Here is a 26848-nt window from a genome sequence, read left to right on the forward strand (position 1 = left end):
ATACTAAATGGATATTAGTTCAACATTGATATTGTTGTAGGGTACTTGGGCTTTATTTTCATGACAATATGAATGATTCTCATAGATGAATCTGTATGATGGACCTTCAACATTTCATATTCAAAATCTCAATGGCCAGTGAGATGGGTAGAAAGGTAAACTCATAATAATGGATTTTTGTAGCAAGCTAAAAATCATAAATTTAAATGTTGATTGTTTTTTCCTCAGCCAGTGATCTGGCCTTCTCTGAAATTTGGGGTGATTTCACTGTTCATTGCAAGTGTGTTCATGTTAAACACACAATAATCTCCATGGTAACCCCTAATTTCTGCTTTACTAAGATTAGGATTGACATTAATAAATATGATTTATACAGATTGTCTTTGTCTAGCTTGGTTCATGGTCTGGTGGAATCCTAGAAGAAACAAATCTACTCCGACTCATGGATGATTCCAAGCAACAGATAAACAAGATATAAGCCTACATTTATTGATATAATTAAATATTCAATAAATACATATATAATTTTACAAAGAAACGTGAACAGTTTTGCTTCCTTCAGTGGCAGTGTTAAATTAAGTTGAATACAAAATTACTTAAGCCTGCTCAACTAAAAACTTGATGATAAATAGCTATCAATATTTCTCCAATACAGATTCCTCTACAGCGTGGCCCTTTCAGCCAGAACACGGAAGGCCTGTATCCACAAAGACCCTCAGAGTAGGAGTGCTGATCTAGGATCAGTTTCGCCTTTTAGATCATAATGAATAAGATTATCTGGACAGGTTGGGACCTGATCCTAGATCAACACTCCTACTATGAGAAGCTTTGTGAATACGGGCTCTGATTCCGGGTTCTGAGATCAGCTACAAGGTGCTTTTTCCTCAGAGCACATCTTCTATGCCAGTTAAAGGTTTGTGCAGTATCTACTGATTTGGTCCCTCAACTCCAAAAACCAGACTCATTCTAATCAGACTAAAACCTTGATATGAACAGTGTCCTTATATCACACAGCATACACTGAACAGGAGGAGGACATTAAGAGCCAGGGTTCTCAGACACAGATTAATCCTGGTCCTAGACTAGATAAAATGTGTGATTAGTCCATACGGGATGGAAATTTGTCTTCTGATTTTTTCCCCAACCCCTCCCACACATATACACAAACACACATTATGTTGGATGGCCTGGAGCAGACTAAGGCCAGGATGTTGGAGGGCCTGGAGCAGACTAAGGCCAGGATGTAATCCGAATGTGCTTCGTCTGCTAAGCACCTTTTGAAGGCAATGTTCCTGCGTTCGTGGAGATTGCATTCACGGTAAATGCTGCATATGTCGCCTCAATGGGAATTACCTGGAAATGGCGCATAGCCGACAAAGCGCTATCGGAATGAATCCTGGCCTAAAACACACTTACATAAATAATAATAATAATAATAATATGCCATTTAGCAGACGCTTTTATCCAAAGCGACTTACAGTCGTGCGTGCATACATTTTTTGTGTATGGGTGGTCCCGGGGATCGAACCCACTACCTTGGCGTTACAAGCGCCGTGCTCTACCAGCTGAGCTACAGAGGACCAATCCGAATGTGCTTCGTCTGCTCATGGGAGATTCTCCAATGAGAAGGATTTTGAATCCAGCACTAGACAATTTTAGTCTAAGAAATTGGCCATATGAGTCCTACTAAGTGTCTAACTGCTGGAACCTGCCAGTATTAGGGTTCACAGGGGTTGAAACTAAGATAAACTACTGAATCTATTACAAATAAACTCTGGATAATAGGAGCAGGTAGGTGCATAATGCAATTACTGAAATGTGATTCAAGCAGCACGTTTCTGGAGAGAAAAAAATCAGAGTGTGAGGGTCAGGTCAGCTCCACCCACAAAGCGGCAGTGGACGTTCTCTATGAATGGAAGCTGTGATTGAAGGAGCTCAACCGTTGTTAGGGAGATGTGTTTACACATGGAGATGTCCAATGTCCGCAGTCTCTTACAGTGTTGGACGAGCATGGAGAGAGACCTGTGGGAGCATGAGTTCACTGCTGTCACACACTGATATACAGATAACTTCATTTATTATTTATTACAGTCAAAGGTTCTAGTTACTCAACTTTAACAATGCTTCACTGTTTCATAGTATTGGCACAGTTTCACATTCTGTCTGTGTGTATGTTTGTGTGTGTCTCACCTATCTGTGACTGTGTTGCAGCAGGACAGGTAGAGGTGCTGCAGCCTGGCGAGGTAAGGGGCTGCACGGGCGATACCCTGGTCGCTGATGTGGGGGCAGTGGCTGAGTTCCAGGCTGGTGAGGCTGCGACAGTGGTAGGCCACCGACGCCAGGCTGTCATCACTGATCTCAGGCAACATGGCGAGAGAGAGGCGCTGGAGGTCTGGATAACGCAGCACCTGCTCACAACAACAACCGCCCGGTTAACTAGGGTTCCCCATTCAATGGACACAGGACATCAACCACTCAATCACTTTATGGAGTTTTTCCTAACCTGACCAGGAAAAACTATTGGCATTGATAATAACCTAAAACTAGGGCCAAGAGTTAATCCTGCCTCATCATAGCTCTTGGCTCTAACCATAGCCTGTATATATATTCTCATGGGAACGCCACCTGTGTGATGCTGCTGTCGGTGAGTTTGGAGCAGGCAGACAGGTCGAGGTCCTGAAGGCTCCTGAGGGCCAGCAGTGAGGCCCCCTCCTGTTCCCTGAACACCCCCAGGTCCTCGTCCGTCACCAGCCGAGGCTTCTCCTGGAAGGGCATGCTGGGAGGCCGGAAGAAACCCATGTTCCCAAAGGTACGGGTGAAGCTGGGCCCCTTGTACTCCTGCAAGGAGTCAAGGTGAGAGGTTGAAGGTCAGATAAAGGTCAGGGGAGCATGGTCGTACTAAGCTACATTGGTGATAACTTGAATATAAGCACAGAAAAGACCAGGTAGTCTTCTTATAGCCTATTCCCAAGACTTCTACACTTTTCCCCACCCAGCCCTCTCTCACCATTTCTTTGCTTGGCTCACACTCCTTGGTGGGCTCCACCATGCCCAGCAGCCCCCAGTCTGTGATCTCCTTGCACCAGCCCAGTCGCAGAACAACCAGCCCGGGAAGGTAGGTGGCGATAGCACCCACACTCAGGTCTGTGAGGTAGATGCAGGAGGTGAGGTCCAGCTCTCTCAAACTGGAGCCCAGCAGCTGAGCCAGAGAGAACACAGCCAGGTCCTGAGAGAGAGGGGAGACAAAGGAGCATGAGGGATAATGTCCTGATAAACATTTTATTCTATAAAAGATAAATCCTGAAAGAGTCAGGTCTGGTAAAATCATAGTAATGTGAGGGAGAGAACAGCACACACACTGACCCTGATATAGGTGCAGCTCTTGAGGCTGAGGGTCTCCAGCCGTGCCCTGGGCTCCGGGGCAGAGAGCCCTTTCACTATCTCGGCCCCACTGACGTGCAGGCACTCAGACAGATCCAGGGTCCTCAGCTCCGGCAGCACCATCAGGTCAGCCAGGCCTTTATCCTTCACCCTCCAGTCCCGGGACAGAGAGAGGAGCCGGAGGCTCTTCAGGCCCAGGGCCACAGCTAGTACAGCCCGGCTGGTGAGCTCTGTGCAGGCGCTGAGGTCCAGGATCTGGAGGCCAGGCTGGTGCTTACAGAGCACCTCTACAGAGTAGTCTGTCAGCTCCTTGCAGCCCCGCAGACGCAGCTCTTCCAGAGACAGGCCCTCCACCTGGGCCACAGAGCGCAGTGACTCTGGGGTGATGCTGGTTCTGCTCAGGTCCAACCCACGCACTGTAGAGGCCTGCTCCTGCAGCAGCCTGCGGAGGTTCCGTAGGGAGAGCAGGGCAGAGGAGTCAGGCCCCACAGGGCAGCCACGGTACGGGTCAAACTCAAAGGCGATGTGGCATCCAGCCAGGGAGATACGGCGTAGTCTGGGAGTGCAGCCTGTTAGCCGGTTAAAGGTGAGGTCTGATAGGTAGCGCAGGTCAGAGAGATCCAGTTCCTTAAGATCTGCTAAAGCTACCCGAACCTAGGAAAAGGACAAACTCATTTAAAAACTGGCATGTGTAAAAAAAATAAAAAAAATAAAACATATTTAGAAAAATCATCATCATCATCATGTCCAACCTCCAGGGTCTGACCTGCTGGCGGTGCTCCTCTCTGGACAGGAAGGCTCCAGACATGAAGAGGCTGTCCAGGCCACGGAGGTCCAGCCTGCGTAGGGCTGTCAGGTGGGGCAGCAGGGCCAGGAGGGAAGACTCGGTCACGCTGCTCCCCGGCAGGGCCAGGCTCTCCAGCCGAGGGCCCAGGTGAAGCCCTATCTCCTGCAGCATAGCCCGGGACATACTGGAGCCATCCAGGTGGCTGATGACCAGGCTGCAGCTGGAACGCCTACTCAGGCCCCGGATCAGATCCAGGGAGGAGATAGAGGCTGGGAACTTGAAGGTGAGATTTCTCTGGAAAGTGGAGTCAGAGTTAGGCTTATCCTATTTGTGAGATTGATTAAGTTAATCTCAATAAGGGGAATTGTGGAATAGAGTAGTACCTGAAATTGGAGGTCTTGGCTGGCATCATACCAGCTCCTGCAGACCAGAGAGGCTTCCTTTCTGTCTGACGCTTTGAGGAAACTCAGAATGTAGGTGATGATCTGGACAGGAAGTTAATCAGGGTTGGACCATCAGGGTATTTTACAACAGTTTATACATAGGATAAATCCATTTGAATTTAATCACTTTTTGACAGCACCCCTTTTGATTTGAATGAAACCTTCCATTCATATTTGCCCATTGTAGTGCAAAACATTCAAGAGATAAAGGTGCTCAAAGTTGATCCATTTTGCATACTATACCATGAGACATCCATGTCTTCATCACTAGAAAAGATAAACAGTTGAGATTTATAATAATTTAAAAGCTTACAAACAGGGTTGTCAAACTATTTTATAATTTCTGGAAATAAATGTTTAGTATTTTTATTTAATTTTTTATAATTTAACGTCAAATATCTAAAACGCGTAAACTCTGGGGGTTTTTCATATTCAGATATGTTGTAGCTTCGGTTGAGACACATTATATAGCTAGAGGACTCCTGATATCTCCAGGAGTGATAAGCATAAGTTTGGTCTTTATCTGCTGTTGTCTTGTACTGTCTTTTTGCTAGCTAGGGCCATCTCCTTTAAAGGTGCAATATGTCACTTTTTGGGCGACCCAACCAAATTCACATAGAAATGTGAGTAATAGATCTGTCATTCTCATTGAACGCAAGTCTAATAAGCGGTAGATATGTTCTATGTGCGCTATATCTATGCTTCCCATTCTTACGTTTAGTATTTGTGTCTTTTACTTTCGGTTTTGTACACCAGCTTCAAACAGCTGAAAATACAATCTTTTTGGTTGTTGAAAATATATTTCACAGCGGTTTAGATTGTACAATGATTCTCTACACTATGCATTGCTTGTTTTGTCACATGAGCTGAAATTAGGCGAACTATTAAAATTTTTGAAAGCAGGAAAAGAAGGAGCGATTTCTGCATATTGCACCTTTAAATGCTGCCCGTCTTCCCTGTAGCCGATTTGGTGTGTGAACTGCTGACTGCTCATAACTTGCAGATGATTGTTGACATATCAACCAGGATAAATGGGCAGGGCAATTTGTGACTGTTATCAGTGGCTGTGTTAGAGGGGGAGATGTGCTCTTCATCTTAGTAATTAGTATTAGTACTTCAGTCTCCCATGTTTTCTCAGCGGCGGCCTTGTTGCAAAACTAAGGCCGTCACCGAAATAAAGACGGTTCTGCCGAGTTGTTTGAGGAAGGAAAGAGAGGAAGCTCCACACCACTCTCTCACTAGAGTATCTTACCTAGTTATTTTCAGATGATCTCATTTTGCTATTTTGTAGCTTTGGCAACTGTGTGTTTTCTATACTTGTTTGCTTCTCTTCCTGTAGGCTTTACAGATGCTCCCCACCCCTTGGCTGCAACCTTTCTCATTTAGTGTACCCTGCGCACACAACCCATGTGGAATTCCTGGTCTATGGCAGCGTTTGGAACTGACGATCTGCAGTCAAGAACACCGAATTCATCTCAGTCTATGCTGCCCTTCAGTTCCTTGTCTTTTTGGCCCTGATGGAGACTTGGATCACCCCAGAGAACTCTGCTACTCCAGCTGCTCTCTCTTCATCTAGGTTTTTCTCTCATAGTCCGAGAGCATTTGGTCATTACGGTGGTGGTACAGGGCTACTAATTTCTCCTAAGTAGAGATTCTCTTTTCTCCCTCTCTCACCTGTCCATCTCCTCATTTGAATTCCATGCTGTCACTGTCACTTGTCCACTCAAGATTAACATTGTCATCGATCCCCCTCCAGGACTACTTACTTTGTTTCCTTTTCTGTTTCCCTCTCCTCCAACCCTAGCAACTCAGCCCCTACCCAGATGGTCATGCACCGTCACAATCTTCGCTCGCTCTCCCACTACTCTATCCTCTTCTATTCTATCGTCTCTCCCTTCTGCTAAATCCTTCTCCTCCTGTCTCTACGTTTTCGACCCTACTCTCCTCCTCCCTTTACGCATCCTATGACTCGCACTGTCCCCTTTCCTCCCAGCCGGCTCGTCCCTGCCCTCCTGCTCCGTGGCTGAGTGACTCATTGCGAGCTTACAGAACAGGGCTGCGGGCAGCTGAGCAGAAATGGAGGAAAACTAAACTTCCGGAGGACCTATCATCCTTTCACTCCCTCCTCTCTACGTTCTCTTCCTCTGTATCCGCTGCTAAAGCCACTTTCTAACACTCTAAATGTCAAGCTTCTGCCTCTAACCATAGGAAACTATTTTCCTCCTTCTCCTCCACCCCCTCCTTCTCTGCGGACGACTTTGTCAACCACTTTGAAAAGAAGGTTGACGAAATCCGCTCCTCATTCACTCAGCCTACTGAGTCCACTGGGCCCACTCACACAGAACTACCCTACGCCCTGACCTTTATCTCCCCTCTCTCGCCAGATGAAATCCTGCGATTAGTGAAGTCCGGCCGCCCGACAACCTGCCTGCTCGACCCCATCCCCTCCTCCAAACCATCTCTGGAGACCTTCTCCCTTTCCCTCATCCCTGACTGACCACTGGCTGTGTCCCCTGACTTTAAAATGTCCCAAGTCGCTCCCCTCCTCAAGAAACCAACACTTGTGTCACAGCCGGCCGTGACTGGGAGCCCCATAGGGCGATGCACAATTGGCCCAGCACTGTCTGGGTTGGGGGAGGGTTTGGCCGGGGGGGCTTTCCTTGGCTCATCATGTTCTAGCAACTTCTTGTGGCGGGCTGGGCGCTTGCAAGTTGACTTTGGTCGTCAGTCGAACTGTGTTTCCTCCGACACATTGGTGCGGCTGGATTCTGGGTTAAGCGAGCAGTGTGTTAAGAAGCAGCGCGGCTTGGCGGGTCATGTTTCGGAGGACGCATGTCTCGACCTTCGCCTCTCCCGAAAGCATTGGGTAGTTGCAGCGATGAGACAAGATCGTAACTACCAATTGGATATCACGAAATTGGGGAGAAAAATGGGGGGGGGGGAAATAATAAACCAACACTCTACTCCTCTGACGTCAAACTACAGACCGGTATCCCTTTTCTTTTCTTTCCAAAACACTTGAGCGTGCGGTCTCTGACCAACTCTCTCGCCATCTCTCTCAGAACGTTCTTCTTGACCCTAATCAGTCAGGCTTCAAGACGGGTCACTGCTCGTCTATCTGCCACGGAGGCTCTCTGCAATGCCAAAGCTGAATCTCTCTCTGTCTCTCTGTGTGTCTGTTCTCATCCTCATAGATCTATCCGCTGCCTTCAACACCGTGAACCATCAGATCCTCCTCTCCACCCTCAGGGCTGGGCGTCTCAGGCTCTGCACACTCTTGGATTGCATCCGACCTGGCAGGCCGCTCCTACCAGGTGACATGGAGAGGAATCTTTGCCTGCACCACGTACTCACACTACTGGTGTCCCCCAGGGCTCGGTTCTAGGTCCTCCTCTTCTGTCTATACATAAAGTCACTCGGCTCAGTCATATCCTCTCATGGTCTCTCCTGTCATTGCTATGCTGATGACATCTACTTTTCTCCTCCCTCCCCCCCAACTCTGGATAAGAGCGACTGCTAAATGACTAAAATGTAAATGTAACATGCTCTTGAATACAGGGTGGGTGTCATGTTTTGGCTGATAAATGTACTAGAATGGGTATAACATTTAAATTTAAACTTTCAAATGGTACCACAATGATGGTGGAGGGCCACACATCAGAGAATGTTAACTTGAATGGGAATATGTTTTAAGTTACAGTTGAAGTCAGAAGTTTACATACACCTTAGCCAAATACATTTAAACTCAGTTTTTCACAATTCCTGACATTTAATCCTAGTAAAAAGTCCCTGTCTTAGGTCAGTTAGGATCACCACTTTATTTTAAGAATGTGAAATGTCAGAATAATAGTAGAGAGAATGATTTATTTCAGCTTTTATTTCTTTCATCACATTCCCCGTCGGTCAGAAGTTTACATACACTCAATTAGTATTTGGTAGCATTGCCTTTAAATTGTTTAACTTGGGTCAAACGTTTCGTGTAGCTTTCCACAAGCTTTTGGCTCGTTGGTGCTACTTTCAGAACTACTGGCTAAAAAGTATACAAAAGTACCAGAGAATCCCTTTAAGGTTGGTGGAAAATTCTATGTGCTATGCCAAACTGTACCTATCCTGTAACGGCTAATAAAGCATCACTTTAGCCCGTTACAATCTGCTAGATAGGATTCTGTTTGAGTAGCAGGTCAAGTTGTTAAGTACCATGTCGACTAGGTGCTCAAGGGTCGATGTGCCCTTGAGCAAGGCACTTAACTGTAATTGCTCCTGTAAGTCACTCTGGATAAGAGCGTCTGCTAAATTACTCAAATGTTAAAATGTAAATGTCAAAACAAGTGATTCTGTCTCAGAGCCATATACAGTTGAAGTCGGAAGTTTACATACACCTTAGCCAAATACATTTAAACTCAGTTTTTCACAATTCCTGACATTTAATCCTAGTAAAAATTCCCTGTCTTAGGTCAGTTAGGATCACCACTTTATTTTAAGAATGTGAAATGTCAGAATAATAGTAGAGAGAATGATTTATTTCAGCTTTTATTTATTTCATCACATTCCCAGTGGGTCAGACGTTTACATACCCTCAATTAGTATTTGGTAGCATTGCCTTTAAATTGTTTACCTTGGGTCAAACGTTTCGGGTAGCCTTCCACAAGCTTCCCACAATAAGTTGGGTGAATTTTGGCCTATTCCTCCTGACAGAGCTGATGTAGCTATTTATCCACAACTTTGGAAGTATGCTTGGGGTCATTGTCTATTTGGAAGACCCATTTGCGACCAAGCTTTAACTTCCTGACTGATGTCTTGAGATGTTGCTTCAATATATCCACATAATTTTCCTTCCTCGTGATGCCATCTATTATGTGAAGTGCACCAGTCCCTCCTGCAGCAAAGCACCCCCACAGCATGATGCTGCCACCCCCGTGCTTCACGGTTGGGATGGTGTTCTTCGGCTTGCAAGCAAACCCCTTTTTCCTCCAAACATAACAATGGTCATTATGGCCAAACAGTTCTATTTTTGTTTCATCAGACCAGAGGACATTTCTCCAAAAAGTACAATCTTTGTCCCCATGTGCAGTTGCAAACCGTGGTCTGGATTTTTTATGGCGGTTTTGGAGCAGTGGCTTCTTCCTTGCTGAGTGGCCTTTCAGGTTATGTCGATATAGGACTTGTTTTACTGTGGATATAGATACTTTTGTACCTGTTTCCTCCAGCATCTTCCCAAGGTCCTTTGCTGTTGTTCTGGGATTGATTTGCACTTTTCGCACCAAAGTACGTTCATCTCTAGGAGACAGATCGCATCTACTTCCTGAGCGGTATGACGGCTGCGTGGTCCCATGGTGTTTATACTTGCGTACTATTGATTGTATAGATGAATGTGGTACCTTCAGGCATTTGGAAATTGCTCCCAAGGATGAACCAGACGTGTGGAGGTCTGCAATTTCTTTTCTGAGGTATTGGCTGATATCTTTTGATTTTCCCATGATGTCAAGCAAAGAGGCACTGAGTTTGGAGGTAGGTCTTGAAATACATCCACAGGTACACCTCCAATTGACTCAAATGATGTCAATTAGCCTAGCAGAAGCTTCTAAAGCCATGACATCATTTTCTGGAATTTTTCAAGCTGTTTAAAGGCACAGTCAATTTAGTGTATGTAAACTTCTGACCCACTGGAATTGTGATACAGTGAATTATAAGTGAAATAATCTGTCTGTAAACAATTGTTGGAAAAATTACTTGTGTCATGCACAAAGTAGATGTCCTAACCGACTTGCCAAAACTATAGTTTATTAACAAGAAATGTGTGGAGGGTTGAAAAACGAGTTTTAATGACTCCAACCTAAGTGTATGTAAACTTCCGACTTCAACTGTATATTGTCAATCCTCCAAAAGAAACCTATTGAAATATAGATAACAGAATAGACATGACCATTGAAGTTGACATTCAACGGTGGGTGGACCGGCGGTCATCTTTATGGTAATAATTAAAGTAAAAATGTACATTTAATGTACCAGCTAAATGTCAGTAGTCTGAAATGATAGGTCCATTCTATTTATGATTGAAATGACACCCACCCTGTATTCAAGAACATGTCTCAGCCGATGGCGGGTACAACAAAAACCTCCGATTTGAAATTGTGTCCAAGCTACAACAAATGCAAAAAAAAATTGAGAATTTACGTTAAAGGTTTAAAAATGACTATTAGACCATTTTTTTCAAGAAATAGTTTAACAACACTGTAAGCTTTTAAATTATAAACTCAACCGTTCATCTTTTCCAGTGATGAAGACATGGATGTCTCATGGTATGGTGGGTTATGCAAAATGGGTCCTTGAGGACCTTTATCACTAGCCCAATAATGGACTAAAGGAGCCTAACGTTACTCCTTATAGTCCAAGGACCTTACATGTTCTGTTTAAAGCCAAAACAGCCAAATACTCCATCTAAACGTGAATCGATTCTCAATTGAGGTATGGTTCTAGAAACATAAATCCCTCAACTTTCATATCAAAATAAAAAAACTTGTCAATTTCACAAATACTAAATACACACTTACTGTACACTGTTTTAACCGGTTTTAACAGTTGCAGCCAACAGTATTTTTCAGTGACATGTTTGTGGCCTCAATCTTTTGTTAATACACAGGTGTTCAGAGAAGCAGATAGCTAATTAGCACAGGTAACTCTGTTTTCCATAAACAAGCGCTGTAACATGGAAATATGGCGGTGTGGGAACCCTAAACCTAACCCTATAAAAAGGTGTGTATTAATTAAACCTTTCTGTTTTTTGACAATTATTTATCGCTGATGTGAAAGATAAGGTTCTTATGCTTCCAAAACCATACCGCAAGCTATAGATTATAATGTTCAGACCGAGCGTCTGGGCTCTTAACAAAACTCCCCCATACAGAATATGCCTTTGTCCAACGACTCTTGTGTAATGTAATGGAACTGAGAGTCATGATCAAGGGCTACTTTACCTCCTGAATGTTTTGGCATTCAGGTCCAAAAAGTAACTTTCTGACCACTTCTTCCATGGGCAAACATGTATGGAAAGTTTTCATTTTATTATCAACATGGTAACATATATCAAGTTGTCAAGACACCCAAAGCATTGACAACCACATCATTGACAGACAATTTTAGCAATGAAGCAGGCTACTAGCCTATTAGTCTTACCTCAAGAGGTAACTCAGGCGTTTCCATGGTTATTTCACTGATCCCAAGTCATATCCTTGAATTACACGATTGAGTTTAGTCCTTTATAGCTACAACATCAACGTTCTGTCAACTAACGTTACCGGTAGCTAACGTTAGCTAGCTAGCGTCCTCATTGGCTAGTTAATCATTAATGTTAGCTCTTGAGAGTTTCATTCATTCAGGTCCCAATCAGACCTGGTTCGCCAAGTTGACCTCCGTTGATATTGTTGACATTTTCTCACTTCAACAACAGTAATTTAATTTAGAGAACGAAGAAGATGTCAGCACCCTCTTTACTTTGCAATGTAGATGGTCCATCAGCTGACTGCAGATCAAAACAAACACTCTGACGTCACACTAAAACCGAGGGGCTCTCTGGGTGACGTAGTTGTTCACTGCTTTATTGTTTTATTTTCTCTGCATCATTTTCAGACTCACATCAAATATTGTCTATTATATTGACAAGATAGTCAAGTGACCGAAATACATGTCCTCCATAGAGATCCTATTAAATTACTAGAGGGGCTATGTAATAAACCCTCAAAGGAGATAGGGCCGGCAACTAGGGCTTAGTTTATAAGGATATATACAGATGGTTCAAAGGATCCAGTCAGTGGTAGGGTGGGGGCAGGGGTGTATATCCCAGATCTTTGGCAAAGGGAGTAGGATGCTAGTAGTAAGGGGAGGCAATTTTATCGCATGCACCGGTCAGTAATGAATGGCCTCACACTCCAGTACAGTAGGTGGCGGTGTATGCACTTTAAAAGTTGGAGGCGATCCACCAACCCAATCCCAAAGAAGAAGAAGAAGCGCCACCGCACCCAACCCCCACAAATTCCTTGTTTTACTAAATTCGCTATATTGTACATTGCTCTCTGTTACTATTGTTTGTATGTTAATTAGCACATTGATGCCAATAGCTAGGTTTCCATCCAATTGGGGACAGATTTTCATGCGAATATTCTCAAATCCACATACAAACAATATGTGCACTTTCCCAGCAGAGATTTTTCCATCAAATTGACTTGTTGATAAAAGGCTGTGCGTGTTGATGTAGTGCACATAAAAATACATTTTGCGGAATAAATGTACCGAATAAAAAATACAAGTTAAATGGGTTTCCATCGCATTTTCAACGCTACTAGTGATTTATTCCCCAAAATGTTTTCATTATATAGCGAGTGTGCACACTCTGGCATTGACACCTGCGCACTAGTCAACAGCTCGCAGATACAGTGCATAGCCTACATCATGACATTATTATGGACAAAAGAGCGAAATTATTTGTATTTGTCAAACGGCAAGCATTGATGATCCTGACACCAGAATAAGACCGTCGACATGTATTGGAAAGGAGCATAAAGCTCATCGCCTTGCACTTTCACCACCCTGTGAAGTTCATCATCATTTATTTCAGCTGTAGCCTAATAAACTGCATGCTTTTCCGTCGAGTCGCAGTGGGAGGACCACTCGTCATCGCGTGACTAAGTTTACTTCGATATGATAGTTTTTATATCAATATTTGCGCATAAAAACGTTTCCACCGACATTTCTCTCATTATTATTTTTACCAACACAAAAAGAACATCCTGTCTAGTGTATATATATTTTTTCAACATTTGGAAAGTTTACTGACAAATGTTCTGTTTCCATCAGGCCTGTCATTACATTTTTTTTAATCCGACAAGTACTTTACTCGCATAAAAGGGTTGGATGGAAACCTTGTTAATTTTAGCTTCAATACAAGGCAATTTGAAAAACCTAAAAAGTAGATTGTGCTGATTTATTGGCGCATTGAACCATGTCGCGGGCCGTAGTTTAAAAACTCAGTGGCTAGCCAGTGGATAGTGGAGATGGAGTATGCAGGTGGGTGTTTGGAAGGGCAAAGTGGAATCAGTTTCAGGAGCAGGTCATGGCTTGGTGGATATGAGAGGGGATGTGGATAGTATGAATAACTGGGTGAGAACAGCGTTAGTGGGGGCAGCTACTGAGGCTATACCTAAGAGTTCAGGGAGGAGGAGGAGGAAAGCAGTCCCATAGTGGACGGAGGAATGTGGGGCAATGGTGAGGAGTAGGAACAGGGCATTTAGAGTACTGAAAAGGACACATAACTTCCAATATCTGATTCAGTATAAGCAGGCCCAGACCATGGTGAGGAGAACTAGCCGTCAGGCAAAGAGGTAATGTTGGCATCGGTTCTGTGACACCATTGGAAGGGCGACACCTGTGGGAGAAGTGTGGGGGATGATTAAGAGGATGAGTGGGGTCAGAAGAGAGTGGGATTATCCAGTGTTGACGAGTGGGGAGGATGTGGCAGTAACAGATGAGGAGAAAGCAGAGATGATGGCCAAAGCATTTGTCCAAGTGCATAGCTCCGCAAACATGTCAGAGGAGGGGCAGAGGGGGAGAGAGAACACGAGAGAGGAGCATCCTGGAGTGCTGGATAGGAGGGAGGATGTAAATGATGCGTTGAGTGCACCATTTACCAGGGCAGAGGTGAAAAGAGCAATAGGTAAGGGTGGGTTAACTTCACCTGGGAAAGATGAGGTGTGCTATGTTATGTTGGCTCATCTTAGTGATGAGGCACTGGATACAGAGGGTAGTGCGTACGGCCCAGTACATCACTGGGGCCAAGCTTCCTGCCATCCAGGACCTCTATACCAGGCGGTGTCAGAGGAAAGCCCTCAAAATTGTCAAAGACTCCAGCCACCCTAGTCATAGACTGTTCTCTCTGCTACCGCATGGCAAGCGGTACCGGAGTGCCAAGTCTAGGTCCAAAAGACTTCTCAACAGCTTCTACCCCCAAGCCATAAGACTCCTGAACAGCTAATCATGGCTACCCGGACTATTTGCACTGCCCCCCCACCCCATCCTTTTACGCTGCTGCTACTCTGTTAATTATTTATGCATAGCCACTTTAACTCTGCCCACCTGTACATATTACTTCAACTACCTCAACTAGCCGGTGCCCCCCGCACATTGACTCTGCACCGGTACCCCCCTGTATATATAGCCTCCCTACTGTTATTTTATTTTACTTCTGCTCTTTTTTTCTCAACACTTTTTTTGTTGTTGTTTTATTTTTACTTTTTTGTTAAAAATAAATGCACTGTTGATTAAGGGCTGTAAGCATTTCACTGTAATGTCTGCACCTGTTGTATTCGGCGCATGTGGCCAATAAAATTTGATTTGATTTGATTTGGTAAGGTATTGGTGTTGTACAACAGAGTGTGGGAGGAGGGGAAACTACCAGGCAGTTGGAAGGAGGCAGTAGTGGTACCAATCCGGAAGCCCAGGAAGGATCCAACGAAGCCAACAAGCTATCGGCCAATAGCTTTAACATCACATGTATGTAAGATTATGGAACGCATGATTACGGAGAGGCTAACTTACTTCCTGGAGAGCAGAGGGCTAGTATCGCCCACATCAGAGTGGGTTCAGGAAGGGTAGGGGAACTATGGATCCAGTGCTCTGCTTAGAAGCAGAAGTCAGGAAGGCTCAGGTGAACAAGGAGACTGTTGTAGCTGTCTTTTTTGATGTGGAGAAGGCGTATGATATGATGCGGAAGGAGGGGTTGTTAATCAAGCTTGATATTATGGGGGTAGGAGGAAGACGGTATAACTGGATAAAGGATTTCCTGTTTGGAAGGTCTATCCAGGTGAGGATGGGGAAGTCTTTATCAGGCAGATACTTGGTGGATAACTGTACACTACAGGGGAACGTGATTAGTCCTTTGTTGTTCTCATGATCAATGATGTTTACACTCAGGTACAGCCGGATATAGGGAGGTCGTTATTTGCAGATGATGGGGCCTTATGGAAGAGGGGAAGAAATGTGCCATACATCGTCAGGAAGGTACAGGAAGCAATTGATGAGGTAGAGCGGTGGGCATTAATGTGGGGATTCAGGTTATCTGTAGAGAAAACTCAAACAGTGTTCTTTACCAGGAGGAAGGTGGGAGATGAGGTATGCTTGAGGTTATATGGGAGAAACTTGGAGAGGGTGGGGGCCTTCAGGTTCCTTGGAGTATACTTTGACACTAGACTGACCTGGGCAGAACACATTGAGAGAGTGGTGGGAAAGTGTAAGAAGGTGCTAAATGTGATGCGCTGTCTGACGGGGAAGTTGTGGGGGGCTGGGCGTTCCTCATTGAAGACCATGTATGTTGCATTGATCCGATCTGTATAGCATATGGATCGGCAGTCCGGACCTCACTGGAAAGGCTAGATGTCATACAGGGGCAAGGACTCAGAATATGTAGTGGGGCGTTTCGGACGTCCCCAGTGGCTACATTACAGGTGGAGATGGGGGATATGCCATTGCAGATTAGGAGACAGCAGCTGGCAATTAATTATTGGGTCAATTACTGGGATTTTACAGGCATGCTGGGAACATGAGCGAAGACAGAACACGAGCTTTGGGTGGGTGGGTAATACCCAGGCGAAGGAGATGGGACTGTATGGAAGGGAGTTTAGTCCAACAGTAGTTATTCCTGTAAATCCACCATGGCTACTCCCGCCTCCAGTAGTTGATCTAGAAGTGTTGGAGAGACTACAGAAAGATAGGAAGGGTGTTGATCCATCTGATTTCTTTAAGAGACGTCTGGAAATGGTGTATCAGGATTTTGTGGCCATTTACACAGATGGTTCAAAAGATCCAAGGACAGGACGTACTGGGTCAGCATTTGTAGTGCAGGAATGTGGGGTGGAAGTCAGAAAACATATTACAGATCATCTGGCTGTATATACAGCAGAGCTGATGGCCATACTGTTGGCCTTGCAGTGGGTGGAGGAAGTCAAACAAGACAGAGTAGTTATTTGCTCTGAATCATGTGCAGTGTTAATGAGTCTCCAGTCCTTTAGCCCATGTAGTAGACAAGACCTGCTTCATGAGGTGCTACAAACCCATGGCAGGATTAAACAGATGGGTATTCAGATAAGATTTACTTGGGTCCCAGCCCATGTGGGGGTGGAGGGGAACAAGGCAGTAGATGAACAGGCTAAACAAGCACTTAGTAGTGGGGATGTTGAAGTTTCAATGAGCAAGGCAGAGGCAAAAAGACTGATACAGTGAGGGAAACAAGTATTTGATCCCCTGCTGATTTTGTACGTTTGCCCACTGACAAAGACATGATCAGTCTATAATTTTAATGGTAGGTTTATTTGAACAGTGAGAGACAGAATAACAACAAAAAAATCCAGAAAAACGCATGTAAAAAATGTTATAAATTGATTTGCATTTTAATGAGGGAAATAAGTATTTGACCCCTCTGCAAAACATGACTGAGTACTTGGTGGCAAAACCCTTGTTGGCAATCACAGAGGTCAGACGTTTCTTGTAGTTGGCCACCAGGTTTGCACACTTCTCAGGAGGGATTTTGTCCCACTCCTCTTTGCAGATCTTCTCCAAGTCAGATTTTCTATGGGATTAAGGTCTGGAGACTGGCTAGGCCACTCCAGGACCTTAATGTGCTTCTTCTTGAGCCACTCCTTTGTTGCCTTGGCCGTGTGTTTTGGGTCATTATCATGCTGGAATACCCATCCACGGCCCATTTTCAATGCCCTGGCTGAGTGAAGGAGGTTCTCACCCAAGATTTGACGGTACATGGCCCCGTCCATCGTCCCTTTGATGCGGGGAAGTTGTCCTTTCCCCTTAGCAGAAAAACACCCCCAAAGCATAATGTTTCCACCTCCATGTTTGACGGTGGGGATGGTGCTCTTGGGGTCATAGGCAGCATTCCTCCTCCTCCAAACACGGCGAGTTGAGTTGATGCCAAAGAGCTCGATTTTGGTCTCATCTGACCACAACACTTTCACCCAGTTCTCCTCTGAATCATTCAGATGTTCATTGGCAAACTTCAGACAGGCCTGTATATGTGCTTTCTTGAGCAGGGGGACCTTGCGGGTGCTGCAGGATTTCAGTCCTTCACGGCGTAGTGTGTTACCAATTGTTTTCTTGGTGACTATGGTCCCAGCTGCCTTGAGATCATTGACAAGATCCTCCCGTGTAGTTTTGGGTTGATTCCTCACCGTTCTCATGATCATTGCAACTCCACGAGGTGAGATCTTGCATGGAGATTGACAGTTCTTTTTTGTTTCTTCCATTTGCGAATAATCGCACCAACTGTTGTCACCTTCTCACCAAGCTGCTTGGCGATGGTCTTGTAGCCCATTCCAGCCTTGTGTAGGTCTACAATCTTGTCCCTGACATCCTTAGAGAGCTCTTTGGTCTTGGCCATGGTGGAGTTTGGAATCTGATTGATTGATTGCTTCTGTAGACAGGTGTCTTTTATACAGGTAACAAACTGAGATTAGGAGCACTCCCTTTAAGAGTGTGCTCCTAATCTCAGCTCGTTACCTGTATAAAAGACACTTGGGAGCCAGAAATCTTTCTGATTGAGAGGGGGTCAAATACTTATTTCCCTCATTAAAATGCAAATCAATTTATAACATTTTTGACATGTCTTTTTCTGGATTTTTTTGTTGTTATTCTGTCTCTCACTGTTCAAATAAACCTACCATTAAAATTATAGACTGATAATTTATTTGTCAGTGGGCAAACGTACAAAATCAGCAGGGGATCAAATACTTTTTCCCCTCACTGTATATACAGTGATGGTGCAGAGATGGCAGGATCAGTGGAATAGAGATAATAAGGGAAGGCATTTATTTCAAGTACAGAGGAAAGTTGTTTTTTACCAGATTAAGGGTGGGACACAGCCAGTTGAAAAATACATTAAATGTGATAGGAAAGCATCCAATAGGGAAGTGTTATTATTATCAGGAAACAGAGACCTTGGAGCATGTATTGCTACAGTGTGGGCAGTATCAGAGGGAAAGAGAGAGGATGAAATCTAGTATGAGGGAGAAGGGGATACAGGAAATTAGTTTAAAGAGTATATTGAGTAGAACGTCATTAGATATAGTCTCAAATATTTTGTTATCTTTTTTAAGAGCAACAGGGCTGGCAGGGAGGATTTAGTTTATCCCGGTCTCTGGCCCACACTCCAGTGCAGTAGGTGGCTGAAATGCACCATAACGTTGGATGCCAACCGCCGATAACCCCCACTGAAGAAGAAGTGGATAGTGGAAAAAACTATGAAGTCATATCTGAATTCTGAAATCTTCATGCACGTTTGCAGTAAAAGCATTATCCTGATTTTACTTATTCAGGAAAATAAAAGTAACGCATGTGATATACCAGAAATTGTTTAATAGAATTGTCAACCTAAAATATTGTCATATAATTATAAATAGGCCTACCGTTTATACAGGTTTAATATACATTTTCTGTATGAATAGCCTCTAAAATATGTAAACAGAACATCAATGTCTTAATGTTCGTTTTCTTGGAAAGCTGTGAGTGCTATTAGGCTATATGATACAATATCAGTACTATTCAGTAGTATGCTAATTCTAATCAGTTTTACTAAACTGGAAATTGTAGAAATTAAGGTAAACGGGTGTATAAATTCAAACTGATTTGTTTGCGAGTCAATTTTTGTCCTCTTTAATTACGAATGAGTCTGGCTTCAGTTTGCGATTTCCTTCGTTGTCTCTTCCGCCAAAGTGCAACTGCAAATCAAACCACACCTTATTCAGTAATCCTCTAGGGGTGGCGGGGCTCAAGGATTCGGACTCGCGGAGGATTTGTAGGTCCTGCTGTGTTATTAGCTGGGTAGTAGCTGGTTCTGTCCCTGCCCTCCCTTCTCCGCGAGTTTATGATACCAGCAAAGACGTTGTTTGAGTTCAGGAAGTCAGTATCTCTAATCAGGCACCAAGACCGGCTCAGTAGGGGCTCATTTAAGTGGCGGTTTAGGCCTGCCCGCAGTCCACCAAAGCTGCTGACTCCATATCGGACTCCTTTAGCAGTCCTTGCGGTGGCGTAGAAACTCCGGAGAATATTACCCATATCCTGTTTTGAAACAGTTGCCAGATCGAGGTTTAACCCCTTTTCTGACAGCCATTCCAGAAAGCACTTCACTGCCCAGTTGGTTAGTCTTGATGTAACTTTTTCATTTCTCTCATTTTCTATGTCGTCTCAGCGCTACTGATTTCTGCATGTCTAACGTTATCGCTAGGCTCAGGTTGCTGGTCCTCTTGCTCTTCTTGTTTCATTTCTCTCATATCCTCCTCTTCTTGTTGGCACCATTCTTCAAACGTTAGTGGATAAAACAAATCAAATGTCACTTTAAAATCATCCATGACGAGTTACAGGTGCTAAGACTAGTTTTTATTATTATTATTTGTGCCAAGACTAGTAGTTGTAAAAGTAGTAGTGGGTTGCTAAGTAACGACGTAAACTGTGCCACTTTACATGAACGTGGCCATGTGTAGGTTGTCTCATATCATGGGCAGGAGATAATTAAACAGAATCCACAAAAACATCAAACATTATCATGGTGACATCAATGCATTCAGATTTGCTCCATATAGACGGGTTGGTTGTTTAGCAACAAAACCGACGCCTGCGCAACTATGGGGCAAAACAGATGGGGTTGGCTTAGATTGTTGACAACACGTAAACTATATTTTGTCATTAATGTTAATTGAAAACATACATACATTTGCACAATGAGCACTTGTTGTCTCTCAAATACATCTTAACTGTTGTTGGTTAACTAAGTAGCGAATTTGAGCCATATTAGCATTGACATGAAATCAGTCAAAACACCTCAAAACGAGACATGGCATCAAGAACAAGATTAAACTAGCTGAAACGAGTCACTTGCGATACACACATGGCAGTTTATTGTCATTGTTGGTAGATACCTGGCGATCCAGAATCACAACAACTCATGGACTTCTGCCCAATTGAAGCGTGAACATCGTTTTCGTGAAGTTGCCAGCTAACCCATCTATTAAAAGCAGGTGAATCACACTTTTTTTTTCTCAGCATCTTTTGCATGCCAGCTTTTGTCACCTACACCATACATACCATATACACAAAGAAGGTAGTCAACAACCAACATAACAATATTCACATACAATCTACAGATTGTCTGGCAGTTTCGGTAGCTGGTTGTTAGACCCTATGTATTCCATTGGTGAATTTAGGATCTATACAATTATGTTAAACCTTGCATTGCTTCCTGAAAAACTACATACAAGGGATGAAGTATTACCCTGTAAAAACTCGTAAAATACACCTCCCCCCATGTACAATGTATTTACAAACTTTTGAAAACAGCATTTGGTTAACAGTATGGTAAAAAAAAGTATATGAAACAGATAACAAAACCTCTTAACTTAAAAACATGTACTATACATGTATAAATTGTGGACATGAGTCGTCTTCTGATCTGTTAAGTTAGTAAAAAAAAAAAAAAAAAATGTTTAAACACCCATCATGTCAAAAGCTGTTGTAACTATTGTCATTTGTTCAGCTAACTTCAAAATTATTTTGTAAGCTATAGCTAGCTGCCTATTAAAAGTAAATATTTGATTGTCTGGCATGGTGAACTCATGATTGACAGTTTACCAGTCTTGATTAAATGATTAGCTGCACTTCTACCTTTCTGCAAACAAAACAATATGTACATTGACAAGCTGACCTTTATTAAAAGTGTACACTTTTCAACATTTCAGATGAAAAATATATACATCCTCGACCCATTCACCCCAGAAACACTAAACACTATCTCAAGGGCCATGAAAAATAAGGCAATAATAACATTCCATTGAACTAAACTATAAATAACTGGTCATCTTTACAAAACGTAAACATTTCAAAATCTTTTCTCAGATTCCAACATTTTTATATTATTTCCCATTCACATTTTTCCCTTCGCTGAATGAATATATATAAAAAGGAATAAAATGAAAAAACTAGGGTTTAGGACAACTAAACAACTGTGGGAAGCATTGGAGTCAACATGGGCCAGCATCCCTGTGGAATGCTTTCGACACCTTGTAGAGTCCATGCCCTGACGAATTGAGGCTGTTCTGAGGGCAAAAGGGGGGGGGGGGGGTGAACTCAATATTAGGAAGGTGTTCCTAATGTTTGGTATACTCAGTGTACTTCACAAGTATCAAGAGCCCCCTGTAGCTCAGTTGGTAGAGCATGGCGCTTGCAACGCCAGGGTTGTGGGTTCGTTTCCCACGGGGGGCCAATATGAAAATGTATGCACTCACTAACTGTAAGTCGCTCTGGATAAGAGCGTCTGCTAAATGATTAAAATCTAAAATCATAGCTAAAAGAAGAGTCTATGGGTATAAAGGAACAGGAACTGTGACTCCTGAGACATAATTGGATGATCTTTAGGAACCATGGCTCTTCTCTCTGGTCTCCCTCTCTGCAGCAGAGTACAGAGGGACAACCAAGTGCATCCCTTTCTCCACATGAAGACTGCTTTTGGAGACAACTCATGGCTTTCTCTTTTCCTTCCTCTTCCCACTTTCTCCTGCCTCTTCTCCCTCCACTTGGTCCTGCTCCCTGGAGAGTGTCTCATCTCGGTGACAATGGGAGACGGGGTGGAGCAGTGTGGAGCTGTCTAAGGTTGGTGACATGGCGTTAGCCTCGAGCTCTGGGTCCAGACTGGAGACTGGGGACAGGGGAGGGGAGGAGGGCTGTGGGAAAACGGGGAGGTTAGCTCACTGTTTGTGTGTAGATAATGTGGGTGTTTTTGTACAGCAAATGCCATACCTGTAGAGAAACGCTGGATTTGTTGATCTTCTCCTTAAACTTGGTGAGGGTCCCTTTGAGGCCTGTTTTCTGATGCGCCATCTCCAGAGCAGCTTTGAGTAGCTTGGGCGTCACCGTTCGAGGAGGGATCACCTGGGCCGGCTCCTTCGGAGGCTCTGGAGGCTTCTTGTCTTTCGTGAGCATCTTCCTGTTGCCGGAAACATCAAATAATCACAAATTCTTATACACTCTAAAAATGGTGAACTTCGAGACACCCAGAAATTAATAGTAGTCTTTATTCCCCTCTCTAACCTGGCCTTCTTGCGGAGCAGCTTCTGGGACTCGGGGTAATGCACTAGAATCTCATTGAGGTCCTTCTTGTCCAGGATGAACAGGTTGGCGAAGCCATGAGCCACCACGTTCGCTGTTCTCCTGTTCCCTCCACCCACTGCCAGCAAGCTTTCAACCCAAAGAGAAGAAATCCAACTAGAAAAAGTACATTTCCTGAAGAAAATGTGTGCTTGCTTCTGTGAAACAAAGAGCATACGTCAGACCTGACCTCACCTGATTTCCCCAAACACTGACCCCGCCCTCAGCGTGACAAACACAGTCTTCCCGTCTGGCCCGCCCACCACCTGCACCTCCCCGGCCTTGATGATGTACATTTCCCGTCCAACCTCGCCCTGAAACACAGAGCGACAGTCAGACAACTGGACATCTCCTGCTCTTAACAGTTTACCTTACACAAAGAAGGCGCAGAGTGCATACAAACTGCACATTAAATATATTCAAACAGAGAAGCACGCTCGCACACACACGTATGCACACACGCAGACACAAACAAGCTAGAGAGGTGGCACAGCTACCGCATCTTGCTTTACCCTTTACCTTTTTGCAGACATAGTCCCCTGGGAGGTAAACAACAGACCTCAGTCTCTTCAGCATGTCAAAGATCATCTGTCTATCGCAACCCTGAGAGGGAGAAGTAGGGCTGAGTGAGAAATACAGAGAGATAGAGCTCGTCAAATCTTCTGTGGGCTGAGACAGCCTGAAGAGGCCCTAAGACTTACGCACCTGGAAGAGAGACACTTTACTGACAATGTCATAGTTGACATCCACAGCGATGTCCAGCCTCATCTTGTCTGGGAGCTGGACCAGAAGCTCCTGTTCATCTGTATAGAGACAGACACAAATAGAGAGTAAACACAACACAATGCAACAAAATGCAACACAACACAACAACACTACACAGCACAAAATGACATGTGCCTACCCAGCATGCCCTGGGACTGCCAGGTGTAGTTGTACCAGGTTTTGACCCGGTTCTGCACGTCTTTAGGGATACGGTAGGAGGCCATGTATTTGACAGTGTTGTCCATGCATGCTCTGTAGTACGTCTGTCCTGCTGTGGCTGCACCAACCACGTCTCTCATCTGCAAGAGACGGTCATTGGCCAATCAGGAGTTGACACCAATCACAACAGCCAACAGTATAATTAGCTTATAATAGCACAAATGTTCAGATAAGGATTCAGAGCTAGATAACAAGTAGTAGTCCTATCAATCAACAAATATCAACACATCTAGATATTTCATCCATAAACACACTATCATATTTTACATTCTACACTCTCTCAAACACAGCTATTGGTGATGTGGTAACCAACCTGTCCAATCATGATGGAAAAGGCAAACACTCCAACAAAGTAGTTGATGAGCTGAAAGATGATTTCAAAGAGCGTTGTGGGGTCTGGCAGCCCACCAATGGTGATTAGGGTCTTCACAGCAAAGTAGTAGCAGCGGATGTAACTGAAAAACATGATTACAGGGACAATTCAATTATGATAGTGTGAAGGTATGATTATGATGATATTGATGATTATCAGGTTAATGAAGGTGAATCCTCACACCTGTTGCCCTGTCCGTCATAGACCCACTGCGTGGAGCCCAGACCTTCATACGCAGAGCCCCAGTAGTACAGACAGGCGTTACAGTGCAGGCAGTACAGCAGGTAGGTGGTGGTCCGGATCACTCTGATCAAACCACACAGAAGGAGAGAGTGGGATATACATACTGAGCTGCCCCTCACGTCTCTCAGAAAGACCAGGGCCTGAGTCTCAGAATAGGAGTGCTTATCTAGGATCAGGTCCCCCTGTCCATATAATCCTATTCATTGTGACCTGAGCATGGTGATGCAGATAAAATACTGTACAAAAAATTGAACAAGTTGATTGTGCTCACCTGTAAACGTAGGCTTTGGTCAGGATGCCCTCAAGACGGTCATTGAACTCAAAGAAAGACATTATCTGGAGAATGGAGGAAAGATGACATATTTTCATTGCAGTGTGAATAACATGATTGTATGTTTCACAGTAGAGCTCGGAGATATGGACAAAAATCCATATCGCAATAAATTGCCTGAATTGATACGATAATGAAAATACGTTTATAACATTAAAGTGCATAAGTTATTTGTATTATCCTTTAAACTACTACTACTAGTTGTAGCCATCAATTGTACCCATTAACAATCACCCATATTAGTGAACTTATTTCATTTCAAACTTTTTCTAGTATAGGCTACTTATCGTAATGAACGATATCGGCAAAATGCCTGCGATAAGTGATCAGTATGGTTGTTGCCGATAATTTTCAGTTCATCATCTCAGCTCTATATCACAATCAACCCAGGTAGACCACACAGGTGGCAGGTGAGCCTTACCTTTAGTAGTCGTGGGAAGCGGAGGAGTGGGTTGATCCCAGTTTTAAAATAGAACAACTCCAGTGGAACAAGACTGATGACATCCATCTGTAACCCAGAGAAACCCAGAGAAACCCAGAGAAACACAGTCAACACAGACATGGTCTGTAAATAAACTGACACAGCATAAACTGACACAAATAAACTAGCCAGCTCCATTCGTTCGCAGCGACGCCGTTTTTCAAACAAAGTCAACACAGCAGCCATTGCTAGCTAGCCAACACTACCAGCTGGCTGTACTGTGGTAGCTAAATACAATATCTTTGTGCTAGCTACCCAACGTTTAATCATTGCTGCGTTATGAAAGGTAAGCTTGGCTTCTTATATGGTGTTGAGTAAAGCTTAAACCATGTATTTAGATTGTAGGTAGGTATTGTAGTTAGGTATTATAGGTAGCTTACTCAGGTAGTTATTGTAGGTTATTGTAGGTAATTATTGTAGGTAAGTATTGTATTCGGCGGACCCGCGCGAAGCACGAGGCTAGCTTACCCACTACTTGGACCAACAAAGCTAGCTAGCTAGCTAGCGGGTAGCTACTGGTAACTTTTAGCAACTGTGGTTAGTTGTTTCCAATGTTATTTCATGCTTAAGAGTACCTGTGATTGAGCCAGCTAGCCGCCACCATTCAGCTGTTTTTCTAACCTCATTATCCGAGGCATTAACGTTAGGTGGTTGGTAGCTGCTGTACTTAATTACAGCTACTGATAACAGTCTGCTGTAGTTTACAACAATTCTAATTTCTAAAGTGGAAGCTGGGAGAGTTTTATTCGGGTGGTTCAGTGAAACAATTATAGTTTCTGAGGTGGAAGTTGGGAGAGTTATATTTTTTTTGGTGAGGGAGGCCTGCTCTCTCCTTTCCCAGATGTTTAGTTCATTTCATTCCGATCTCCTCTGCATTATTGTAGCCATCTGCTGCAGCCTGTCAACTATGCCTCTGCCTATCCCTGTTCTCTCCTCTCCGCACAGGCTACACAAACGCCTCACACCGCGTGGCTGCTGCCTCTCTAACCTGGTGGTCCCTGCACGCACCACACACCTGGAGTTCCAGGTCTCAGGCAGCCTCTGGAACTGCCGTTCTGCCGCCAACAAGGCTGACTTCATCCCAGCCTATGCTACCCTCCAGTCCCTCGACTTCCTGGCGCTGACGGAAACATGGATTACCACTGAAAACACTGCTACTCCTACTGCTCTCTCCTCGTCTGACCATGTGTTCTCGCATACCCCGAGAGCATCTGGTCAGAGGGGTGGTGGCACAGGAATCCTCATCTCTCCCAAGTGGTCATTCTCAATTTTTCCCCTAACCCATCTGTCTATCTCCTCATTTGAATTCCACGCTGTCACAGTCACTAGCCCATTTAAGCTTAATATCCTTGTCATCTATCGCCCTCCAGGTTCCCTTGGAGAGTTCATCAATGAGCTTGACGCCTTGATAAGTTCCTTTCCTGAGGATGGCTCACCCTTCACAGTTTTGGGGGATTTCAACCTCCCTACGTCTACATTTGACTCATTTCTCTCTGCCTCCTTCTTTCCACTCCTCTCCTCTTTTGACCTCACCCTCTCACCGTCCCCCCTACTCACAAGGCAGGCAATACGCTTGACTTCATCTTTACTAGATGTTGCTCTTCTACTAATCTCACTGCAACTCCCCTCCATGTCTCCG

The 26848-nt window shown here is 44.1% G+C and overlaps 2 protein-coding genes across 2 annotated transcripts in view; both read right to left on the reverse strand.

Moving 5' to 3' along the window:
* Positions 1-1512: 1512 nt before the first annotated feature.
* lrrc29 (leucine rich repeat containing 29) lies at positions 1513-12144 on the reverse strand. The gene is made up of 8 exons (XM_041838217.1): positions 11785-12144; positions 4552-4653; positions 4148-4462; positions 3364-4035; positions 3008-3226; positions 2626-2838; positions 2191-2408; positions 1513-2022 (listed from the first exon to the last, which is right to left on the reverse strand). Exons 1-8 carry the CDS (start codon positions 11809-11811, stop codon positions 1854-1856), a joined length of 1935 nt encoding a protein of 644 aa, XP_041694151.1. The 5' UTR covers positions 11812-12144; the 3' UTR covers positions 1513-1853.
* Positions 12145-21910: 9766 nt separating this feature from the next.
* LOC121532327 (cyclic nucleotide-gated cation channel beta-3) overlaps positions 21911-26848 on the reverse strand; it is a 40157-nt gene continuing 35219 nt past the window's right edge. Inside the window, exons 16-26 of the mRNA XM_045205109.1 lie at positions 25150-25236; positions 24669-24733; positions 24338-24460; positions 24095-24236; positions 23702-23861; positions 23503-23600; positions 23317-23400; positions 22993-23111; positions 22741-22887; positions 22450-22636; positions 21911-22373 (exon numbers count right to left, since the gene is read on the reverse strand). Coding sequence (XP_045061044.1) covers positions 22170-22373; positions 22450-22636; positions 22741-22887; positions 22993-23111; positions 23317-23400; positions 23503-23600; positions 23702-23861; positions 24095-24236; positions 24338-24460; positions 24669-24733; positions 25150-25236 — 1416 coding nt within the window. The 3' untranslated portion in view covers positions 21911-22169. The remainder of the gene's footprint in view (positions 22374-22449; positions 22637-22740; positions 22888-22992; positions 23112-23316; positions 23401-23502; positions 23601-23701; positions 23862-24094; positions 24237-24337; positions 24461-24668; positions 24734-25149; positions 25237-26848) is intronic.

The sequence above is a fragment of the Coregonus clupeaformis genome, chromosome 19 (genome assembly GCF_020615455.1).
Source record: "Coregonus clupeaformis isolate EN_2021a chromosome 19, ASM2061545v1, whole genome shotgun sequence".
In the NCBI taxonomy this organism is placed as follows: domain Eukaryota; kingdom Metazoa; phylum Chordata; class Actinopteri; order Salmoniformes; family Salmonidae; genus Coregonus; species Coregonus clupeaformis.